Source organism: Histomonas meleagridis (assembly GCF_020186115.1).
Source record: "Histomonas meleagridis strain 2922-C6/04-10x chromosome Unknown scaffold_61, whole genome shotgun sequence".
Classification (NCBI taxonomy): domain Eukaryota; phylum Parabasalia; order Tritrichomonadida; family Dientamoebidae; genus Histomonas; species Histomonas meleagridis.
This window is the reverse complement of record NW_027150931.1, coordinates 1,989,803-2,001,398: the sequence shown is the minus strand read 5'-3', so window position 1 is coordinate 2,001,398 and position 11,596 is coordinate 1,989,803. Positions and strand designations below refer to the sequence as shown.

The 11,596-nt window shown below is 27.6% G+C and overlaps 3 protein-coding genes across 3 annotated transcripts; all 3 read left to right on the top strand.

Moving 5' to 3' along the window:
* Positions 1-131: 131 nt before the first annotated feature.
* GO595_010634 (4Fe-4S dicluster domain-containing protein) lies at positions 132-1,226 on the top strand (the record flags this gene model as incomplete). Its single annotated transcript, XM_067913334.1, has 1 exon — positions 132-1,226. The coding sequence occupies one exon, from the start codon at positions 132-134 to the stop codon at positions 1,224-1,226; it is 1,095 nt and encodes a 364-aa protein (XP_067769372.1).
* A 347-nt stretch (positions 1,227-1,573) lies between these two features.
* Positions 1,574-2,137, top strand: GO595_010633 (uncharacterized protein; the record flags this gene model as incomplete). Its single annotated transcript, XM_067913333.1, has 1 exon — positions 1,574-2,137. The coding sequence occupies one exon, from the start codon at positions 1,574-1,576 to the stop codon at positions 2,135-2,137; it is 564 nt and encodes a 187-aa protein (XP_067769371.1).
* Positions 2,138-9,712: 7,575 nt separating this feature from the next.
* GO595_010632 (26S proteasome regulatory subunit 8-like A) lies at positions 9,713-10,828 on the top strand (the record flags this gene model as incomplete). The annotated part of the gene is made up of 1 exon (XM_067913332.1): positions 9,713-10,828. One exon carries the CDS (start codon positions 9,713-9,715, stop codon positions 10,826-10,828), a length of 1,116 nt encoding a protein of 371 aa, XP_067769370.1.
* Positions 10,829-11,596: the final 768 nt, after the last annotated feature.

The following is an 11,596-nucleotide window of genomic DNA, read 5'->3' as shown; positions in this document are numbered from 1 at the left end:
TAAACAATATTTTTTATATTTGTTCAACTTTTATATTTCTCTCATTTTTACAAATGTTGTCGTTTTCATTCCTCTCAAAATTGAATAGATTGCCAGAACGATCGAATTGATTTTCACTTCACTATTTCTGGATGTCTCTTCAGACCAAGTTCCTCGGATTCACCGTCAAGAACCCACTTATGCCAGCCCCAGGACCTCCAGTCCGTGATGCCAAAGCATGCATTGATTGCATCAAAGGAGGATGCGGTGTTATGGTTACAAAGACTGTATCTGTTGGCCCAGCACCAGTTCCACAACCAAATATGATGGAAAACCAAGATCACAAGTACTTCCTTAACACCGAACTTTGGACTGAATTAACACTCGAACAATGGATTGATCATGAATATCCAAAGATCCGTGAAGCTTGCAATGCTGCCAAGATCCCACTTGTTGCTTCAATGGGTTACACAGCTGAAGATATTGCACACTGTGCACCAAAAGTTGCTCCATTTGCAGATGCAATTGAACTTTCAACTCACTATATCGCCGATGATCCAAAGCCAATGCAAGATGCTATCAGAGCAGCCATCAAAGGATCTGGTGGCAAGCCAATCATTGTCAAGCTTTCTCCATTCCGTGATGCTCCAAAAGCTGCCAAAGCAGCCAAGGAAGCAGGCGCATCAGCTCTTACATGCGTTAACTCATTTGGCCCATGCCTTGCCCTCGACATTGAACGTGGTGGTGCTCCATATATGGGAAGTGCTACCAAATACGGATGGGTTTCAGGTCCAGCTATCAAGCCACTTGCCATGCGTGTTGTTTACGATGTTGCTAGAGAATGCGATTTACCAATTATTGGTGTTGGTGGTATTTACAATGGAAGAGATGCCATTGAATATCTCATGGCTGGTGCTTCTGGCTTAGGTATTTGCACAGCTGCCATTGTTCAAGGCCGTGATGTCTATGGACAAATCGCAGAAGAAATGAAGGAATGGATGAAGGAACATGGTTACAAGAATGTTGAAGAATTAATTGGCCTCGGCTTGAAGCAACCACAATACAAGCAAATCAACCCACCAAAGGTTGACAAGTCCAAGTGTGTTGGTTGTGGAACATGCGTTACATCATGTCTTTACGAGGCAATGAAACTCAACGATGATGGAATTGCCGAATGTAATGGAGAACTTTGCTTCAGGTGTGGCCTTTGCTACAGCCGTTGCCCATCACGTGCAATCACACTCTAAACAAAAAAGTTATACTAATTTTTACTTTTTCAGAATATTATTTCATATGACATTTCAAGCAAAGTAATTACTTCGCTAATTTTCTTATTATGGGGTTATTTAAGTGATGAATCGATTTAAGATGCAACAACTTTATTGAAGACAACCAGTGATTGATATTTACTCAGTAGATGAAAAATAATTATTATCATAAGATTGATCAAACCAATTAAATAAAACATTAGTTACTACACCTATAGAAGCTGTGATGAAGAGTACAAAATAGTGCTATTTTTTGTTCTTTTACTTATGTTTTTCCTGGCATTTGGATTTCTTCAAATTGACAAGCTTTGTTTGAGCATTAATAGATGGAGAAAGCTGTTCCAGTTTTGATCCGTCCTATTTTTGATGAACCAGGACGCATGCTAGAAAATTTTGTTCGAAGTGGATTTGATGATTATGAACATTTTGATGTTTTTTCAAATTATTGCTTTATATATTTTAACTCAATTTCTCGTGCCAAAGAGTTTGTATCCGCATTTAACAACACGCAAACAAGGCACGGACCTGTTGAAGTGTTTATTTATGATTTTCCACAAAATTCACAAAATAGATATGAACCAGGTAGAATGCATTCAAAAACAATTTCCGTCAAAAATTATCCTTATGAACTCCTACATGATAGAAATATTTGGAATGATTTTCGTGAAACTGGATTTATCAGACAAATTGAAGTTCGTGGTTACACTGCATATGTTCAATTTGATACAGAGGAAGATGCAATGAATGCTGTGCGTGTCATGAGAGGAAGAAGAATCAGAGGTGTGCCAATTGATGTTGAATTGATTCCAGATAGAATTCTTAATTTACCAAATATTGTAGTTCCTCTCATTGTTGCAGAGGACAAGTCAGTTGAGAAAAGCAATCCATAATCCTATGTTTGTTGCTGATTAATCATTGTGTAAATATACTATATAAATTTATTTTAATTTTTTGTCAAATAAATGGTTTTATGCAAGTTAAGTCGTTCTTGTGCTTGTAGAAATTGGTTTTTCCTGATCAATAAATTATTGTTCAAAAACCTTAAATATTCACATATAACGATAAAAATATTGTGAAAAATTTAATCGTTTATGCTGTCAAATTTCTTGCCCGTGAAAGTGGTTAAATTATGCTTTTTTGTGATAACTTATTAAAAAAAAAGGAAAGTTAAAAAGTTATTAAATTGTTTAATATATTAACAAAATGATCTTCTTTGAAATCTTCAACAAATGGATCTTCAGCAATGCTTGACATTGATTAATAATAGAAAACCCTTCTGTTGTATTATCATTTGTTTCAACACCTATCACATTTTCTTCATTTTTATATTTATTTAGTATGAATAATAAATATGATAAGAACTATTACAATTTCAAAAAGAACAAATATTTCACATATTCAGTGATGAAATATGGAATAGATGAAAACAACATTGAAATAATATATTTATTTGAAAATGTTTCTATAAATTAATCTTCCAATAATTTCAATGTTATCATAACATAACCTGCATTCATTCTCCCAAAGGGATATTGCTGCTGCTAGAAGGCGGATTAAAGAAGAACTTTATTTATTGTTATCTGAATAATAAAAATGTTATGATGTCTCTTTTTGTAATTTTGAAATTCTCATAATATTGAAATATTTTTATTTTAATTGAATATTTTGGTTCATTTATTATCAAATAATAGTAAAGTTATAATGGAATTGTTTTTATATAAAATTTTACACCATGTTTAATTTTTTTTCATATGATATTATGTCGATTTTTTACAAAAAATCCCATAATGATATTTTAAAATTTGAAGTACCATTAAATAGAATACAATCAATATTTTGTATTTAAGGTTTTATCAAAATTCTTTCGTACATTTTAGAGAAATTTTCCATTTAACCAACAACAAATTTCAATGGTATGATGTGACATGTGAATTGAAAAACATTTTTAAGTATCACAAAAACACAAAAAAAAGATTTTAATGAAATTAATGTATACTCTTTATAATAAAAATCAGAAGAATTTTGATCATTGAATAAATTTATAAGGACATTAGACAAAGTTTCATGAAGATATAATAATTTTTTTTAGAATTCCGTAACTTTCCATTAAATACGTGTACGATACAATACACAAACGGTCATCAAAGCAAAAACTGGACTTGTTCTTCTTTGTCCAGAGCCTCCAATAATGAATAAATTGTTTCAAGAATTATCCTATTTATAGCACAAATAAATTATAAAAAATTGCAAAGACAGATTTTGGAATTTTTGCTCTGGTCTCTAGATATTGAAAATCTTGTATAACTTAAAAACTAAATGAAAACAAAACAAAAATTATATAAATTGATATTAACCATTATTAGTTCTATGTATATTTTGAATTTTAACTTCTGTTATTAATTCTAAAGCTTAAAAAAGCATTTTGAAATTTTGGAGATTGCTAATAAAAAACTGAGATAACAAATTTTGACTCTAATAATTTTATTGTATACAATATCTCCTTATTTATATTTCTTTATATTTAGTTCAGTGGAAAATGAGAAAAAAATTGATTTTCTGATTCGAAACGACCGTTTATTTGGTTACAGCATCTTATTTTGACTTATTTATAAAACAACTTTTTGTGATTTTGATCGTAAAATTGGATGACCAAATAATAAACCATATAAATTTCAATAGTATGGCATTTTTTTTCTTTAACCATTTGTTGCAAAATAATCTCAGGCAAAAATGTCTATAACTGAACAAAAGCAATTATCTCCAATGAAAATACCTAATATAACAAAAACTATTTCTTCTGTTGGAATTATTAAACTTTATGGAAAAATCAAAGAATTAGGTGAATTAGAAGATATCATACAGTTTCATGATCAAGGGATTCATTATACATTTAATGTATCTAAAACATATGATATAACAATTGATAAATTAACGCCGAAATTTAGATATTTAAAATATATTAATTCTCAAGGTGAAATATCTCTTTTTATCTGGATTGATGGTTCAGATCTTTCCACACTTAAGGATACTATGATATCAATGAAGAATCAACCAGTTGAAGGTAATGATAATTATGTAATTGAAGGATGTAAAATGCATGAAGGATATTATAATGCAGCCAAAGAAATTATATCACATTTTAAAGGAATTAATGGTGACAAATATAAGAACAACTATTATAAAGAAATGATATTTATTGGACATTCTATCAAATAGTTACATGTAAAGAACGAAAACAATCAATTTTGATGTCGAAAGTTGTTTCATCAGGTAAAGCTTCTAATATGAAAATTAAATTGAATAAAAAATCTATTAACAAAATATTTGTTAATAATCATTCATTAATAAATTATATATCAATGGGAGATCGTATTCAAAAATAACAAAGCTGTTAAAATGAACGGTTCACATAGGTTATTACATGGTGCTCCAACTGAATGTGATAATCGTGATACAGAAAGATATATATTAGAAAATATTGATGACATTGTAAAATTAACAGAAAAGAAAGAAGAACCACCTGAATACTTAGAATTCATTTATAAAAATTCTCAACAAGATGATGGAAAACCTTTAATTAATGATGAAAGCAACAAAGAAGAAGATAAAAATGAAGATGAAGAAGATGAAATTGACGAAAATATTAAACCTGTTGATGAACTTATAAAATTTGCAAAGAAAGAAGGAATCGATATTAATGAAAATATTTGTTTTACATATAAAAAATTTCTTTTTTGGATTTTGGATTTCAAATTAACATTTAGAAATTATTTTAAACACATGATACAGCACTTAGAGTTGCTTCCAAAAAAGGAGTGACAAAAATAGTTTCTTTAATTCTTGAACAAAAAGGTGTTCATATTAATTCTAAAGATATATCTTTATTTGTTTTGAAGTTTATTTAAATTTTATATTGTTTAAATTTAAAATTTGGTATAAAATTTTAGTTATTTTGGACAGCACTCATGTTAGCATCAAAAAATGGACATACAGAAATAGTTAAATTACTTCTTCAACAAGAAAAAATTAAAATTAATATCAAAGATATTCAATTTTTTTATATGAAATTCTTATCAATGATCTGAAGTAACAAAAAAATATTTAAAAAATATTGTAATTATTTAATTCTGCACTTATCTTATCATCAAAAGAAGGCCACAAAGAAATTGTTAAATTACTTCTTGAACAAAAATCAATTGATTTAAATGAAAAAGAAATTTACTTATTACATTTAGAAATTATCTAAATAATTCAATGTTTTAAAATAATGTTTGGTATTGACTTGCTTTATTTAATACTGCTCTTATGCTAGCATCAAAAGAAGGTCACATAGAAATCGTTAAATTACTTCTTGAACAAAAAGGAATATATATTAATGAAGCTGAAATTTTTTTATTTCATACAATAATAGCCTTAAAAATTTAAGGTTTAATATCAATATTTGGAAAATACTTGAAATATTTGATACAGCACTTATAAAGGCATCTCAATGCGGTAATCTTGAAATTGTTAAATTACTTCTAGAACAAAAAGGAATTGATATTAATGCTAAAAATATTTTATTATTTGATATAAAATTTATTTTTTTAATTTGATATATATTGTCATGTTTTGGAGTTTATTTTGTTTGTTTATAACAGCTTTTATGTATGCATCTTCATGTGGTAACATAGAAATCATTAAAATCCTAATAAAGAAAGGTGTAAATATAACTACAACAGATGTTTAAATGAAAAGTTTAATGTTTTTCGGAAATCTTTTTGGTTGTTTATTAATTTTAAGGTGTTTATTAAAAATTATTAAAACAGCATTCATGTATGCATGTGATTCTGGACAATACGAAACTGTTAAATTTTATCTTGAACGTAATTTATTTGATATCAATTCAAAAGATGTTTGTTTCTACTATTCAAAGATTATTTTAATCTCAAAATATTTCTAAATAATATTTGGAGACTATTAACAATATTTAATACAGCTCTTATTTTTGCTACAGAAAAAGGTTATGAAGATATTGTTAAATTACTCATTGATAATAAAAAAATTCATATTAATGCTAAAAATATTTATTTGCTTTATATAATATTTGTTTTAACAACATAATATTCCAAAATATTGCTTAATGATCATTTAAATAATATCAAACAGCTTTTATTTTTGCATTCAGTAAAAATTATCCAGAAATAGTTAAATTATTTGTTACACAAAAAGGAATCGATGTAACTGGTGAAAATGTTTATTTATTTTGTTTGAAATTTATTTAAATAATTTGATGTTTTATGATGATATTTGGAAATTGTGTAAATTATTTCAGACAGCACTTATTTGGGCAGCTAAACATGGTTTTATAGATATGGCTAAACTTTTCATAAAGAAAAATAAAATCAATGCTAAAGATATTTATTTATACAATTAGATATTTATTTAAATAATTTTATATCTCAAAATATTATTTGAGAATCATTTATAAGATTTAAAACACCTCTTATTTATGCATCTGAAAATGGTCATATAGAAATTGTTAAATTACTCATTGACAAAATAGGAATACAAATCAATGCTAAAGATATTTATTTGTTTTATTTAAAATTTATTTTAATAATTTAATATTTTAATATAATATTCCGAAATCATTTGAAAAATTTAGAACAGCACTTATGTATGCATCTAAAAATGGTCATACTGATATTGTTAAATTATTCCTGAAAAAGAGAGGAATTAAAATCAATGCTCAAGATATTTATTTGTTTTATTTAAAATTTATTTTAATAATTTTATATTTCAAAATAATATTTGGAAATTATTTAAATTATTTAGAACAGCACTTATTAGAGCATCTGAAAATGGTCATATAGAAATAGTTAAATTACTTCTTGAACAAAAAGGAAATCATATTAATACTAGGGATATTTATTTGTTTTATTTGAAATTTATTTTAATAATTTTTTATTTCAAAATAATATTTGGAAATTATTTAAGTTATTTAAAACAGCACTTATTAGAGCATCTGAAAATGGTGATACAGAAATAGTTAAATTACTTCTTGAACAAAAAGGTATTGATATTAATGCTAAAGATATAAATTATTTTAATAATTTAATATCTCAATATAATATTTGGAAATTATTTAAATTATTTAAAACAGCACTTATGGAAGCATCTGAAAATGGTCATATAGAAATAGTTAAATTACTTCTTGAACAAAAAGGAATTGATATTAATGCTAAAAGTATTTATTTGTTTTATTTAATATTTATTTTAATAATTTAATATTATAAAATAATGATTGGAATTGATTTAAATTATTTGAAACAGCACTTATGAGAGCATCTTATAATGGTCATACAAAAATAGTTAAATTACTTCTTGAACAAGAAGGAATTGATATTAATGCTAAAGATATTTATTTGTTTTATTTGAAATTTATTATAATAATTTAAAATTACAAAATAATATTTGGAAATCATTTAAATTATTTAGAACAGCACTTATTTTGGCATCTGAAAATGGTTATACAGAAGTAGTGAAATTACTTCTAGAACAAAAAGGAATAGATATTAATATTAAAAACATTCATTTTCTTTGAATGATATTTATTTTGATAATTTAATATTCTAAAATAACATTTGGAAATTATTTAAATTATTTCTAGCAGCAATTGATAATATAAGAAATTCGAAGTGGTCACAGGAAATAGCTCAAGAACTTCTTGAACAAAAATGAAGTAATGTTAGTATTAAAGTTTTTTAATATCATCAGAGATATCATTAAAATAGAGATTCAAATCTTATTATACAAAAATATCTCATTTTATGATTTAAATAGGCTAAAAAAAATGAAATTACAATGGATAATTTTATATAAAATTAAAATCTTGAACTGATTTTGGAATTTAAAAATGGTTGAATATGTTTTGATCGTATGTAAACTTTTTGAATATAATTTAATCGTGATGTGTCTGAATTCACCCATCCTTAAATAAGAAATCAAAAAAATTGAAAAAAGATGTGTCATATTAGAAAAAGCTAAAAAGCCACGTAAAGGTATACTAGGTTTTGCAATGCTTGCTTATATTTGATAATCAATTGTTTGATTTTGAAATTTCTGTACTTCATCAATATATCAAGGCTTACATAGTGACTTATTTTCCAAATAATTTGATGAAAATCAAGTGGAAAAGGTGTGGATAAATTAAGTTGACCATTGTTCATCCAGCTTTTTTTCATGATGTTTGTGTATAAAATTATATTGACATTTCTGGTCTCTATTGAAAAACCTTTTTCTGATGGTGCAACAACGAAGAAACAATAGATGGACTTAACATTTAATCCAAAAAGTAATGGTATACACAAAACATTCCAAAATTATTTTGTGTTTATCTTAAATGTGCACATTTAATAAGAATCATAAGGATCATATTTATAATAGCGCAAAAATTTTCTTTTCATTCGACAGAAGAATTAGATATTAGTTTTGGGAAAAATGTGTCTCAGTAAGTCATTCTTTTATATTTATGAATGATTCCAATCCAAATTAGTTAAACTTCTTTTTGAAAAAAGTACATTAATTTTTTTGCTCAAAAAATATCCATTTAACGTCTGATGTTAAACATTGAAAAATTATTCAATCAAACTTTTTCAATGAAAATTTTCATTGAAAAATTTTTTGGTAAATAACGTTTTGATAATAAAAAACAGATGTCAGTGGTTTATACAAACTTTTTCAATAGCATGTAAAAAATATCGCTCACTCCTTGGTTCCATGCGGACCCAATTTCTTTCACATTTATTGCATATATGTTTGTACGGGCATATGGTGGGCACTCAAGAGACCTTAAAATTAGCGAGCAATATTCAATATCAAAAATTTAATTTCCAATTACCTCTAAGTATCAAGTCAAATAAACCTAAACTTAAGTTTCGACAAGGGCTAGAGAGTTACTTCTTATTTCATTTGAATTATTATAATAAAATTTCAACACACAAGGATTAATAATACTTTTTCAATTTTTTTTGCATCAACAAATTGTATAACATGCTTTTCCCAAAACTAATATCTATATCTGTAAAATCTGTTTGGGTATTCTCTTCCAAATTCAAACCATAAAATGAAATCTAATAGAAGTAACTACGGAAGGAATTTCATATGAATTACCTTTTTTACCTATTGGATAATAGTAAATAGTTTCAACACCCTTATCATAAAAAATATTTTCTCCAATTATAACTGATTTTAAATTTGTACAATGAAAAAATGCATAAGATCCAATCGATGTTACAGAATCACCAATTACAACTGAAAGAATTCTTTCCCGAGAACCGTTTACCTCAAAAACCTTAAAACGGTAAATTTTACCCTTTCTCAAGTTGGTCGGATTGTTGCATGTAACGTATCGTTACGGTTTTGACAAAAATATGGATCAAATCCCATTTATCAGTGCACGTATTGTAGAACTAGAATCCATAATGAGCGAGAAGAAACGTAACATTGCTCGTCTTCAAGCACAAAGAAATGAATTAAACATGCAAGTCAGAGATTTAAAAGATGAAATTTTTCATCTTCAAGAAAATCCATCTGATGTAGCAGAACTCATCAAAAAAGTAGGTAAAAATAGAGCTCTTGTTAGTAATAATCATGAAGGCAAATACCTTGTAATGGTTGATGACGATGTTGATATCAGTGGAGTTCAATCTGGCACACGTGTTGCTCTTCGTAGTGATACTTCTGTTCTGCATCGTATTTTACCCACTAAAGTGGATCCATTAGTTGCCTTAATGAAAGTCGATAAAGTTCCAGATTCCACATACGAAATGATTGGTGGCTGTGACAAACAAATTAAAGAAATCAAAGAGGTTATTGAACTTCCTATCAAGCATCCAGAATTATTTGAATCAGTCGGTATTGCCCAACCAAAAGGTGTTCTTTTATATGGTCCACCAGGAACAGGAAAAACTCTTTTAGCACGTGCAGTTGCTCACCACACTGATACAACATTTATTCGAGTATCAGGATCTGAACTTGTACAAAAATATATTGGTGAAGGAGCACGAATGGTTCGAGAACTCTTTGTAATGGCACGTCAGCATGCTCCATCCATTATTTTCATGGATGAAATTGATTCAATCGGAAGCAGTCGAGGCCAAGGCAAACGTAGTGACAGTGAAGTACAACGTACGATGCTTGAATTGTTGAACCAACTTGATGGATTTGAGTCATCCAACAACATCAAAGTTATTATGGCAACAAATCGAATCGATTGTTTGGATCAAGCATTGTTACGCCCAGGAAGAATTGACAGGAAAATAGAGTTTCCAAACCCAGGCGATGCCGGTAGACTGCAGATTTTGCGAATCCATTCGAGAAGAATGAATCTCCAACGAGGTATTGACCTCAAAAGAATTGCTGCGGAAACAAGCGGCGCTTCCGGCGCTGAGCTAAAGGCCGTGTGTACAGAGGCGGGAATGTTCGCGCTGAGAGAAAGAAGAGTACACGTGACACAGGAGGACTTCGATATGGCTGTGTTTAAGGTAACGAAGAAGGACGATAAGCGTAGTATGAGTATAAAGCAAATGCTGAAGTAAGGGATAAATTAATAAATTTTTTAAATAAGAAAAATGGTCCAATTTGTTCACTCAATGACGAGATCATATTGAATATGGGAAAAAAAATTTGATATAAATCAAAAAAATTGCCTGCGAGCGGAGTCGGACCGCCGACCTTTCGCTTACAAGGCGAACGCAATAACCACTATGCTACGCAGGCTTCTGTTTTTAAAATAATAATATAATATATTATATATATGAAAATTCAAAAAGATGAAATAATTTGTTCATTGTTAATAGATTTAAAATGAAATGTATGTAAGCAAATCAAATATGATATAACAAAATAAAAAAAATTAAATGTGTTATATTATTTGGCAACAATTAAAAAATATTGAAATTTCAATTTTTCATTAAATATTAATATCAAATTGATTATGGAATTAAAAGTGAAAGTGCTTTTAGAAATAGATGATTTATTAACTTCTATTACAAATAAAATAGAAATGTTCATTTAAATCAAACAATTGATTAGAATTTGCCAAAGAAAAATACAAACCATACAATAACGATTTCGATAAAGATTAGAACTATAGCTAAAATTAACGATTGTAAATTTGTCTTTGATTTCTTTTTGTTCTTTTTCTCAGTTACAAGTTTCTGTCCTGGTGAAATAAACTTTTTTAATTCTTCGAAACATTCTTTTAGTTCTTCATGTCTGATTTCAAGGCATTTTAAAGATGGTTCATTTAGTCTTGAAATTCCTATATTTTTTTCATCCTCTTCTTCTTTCATACTTTCCTTTTC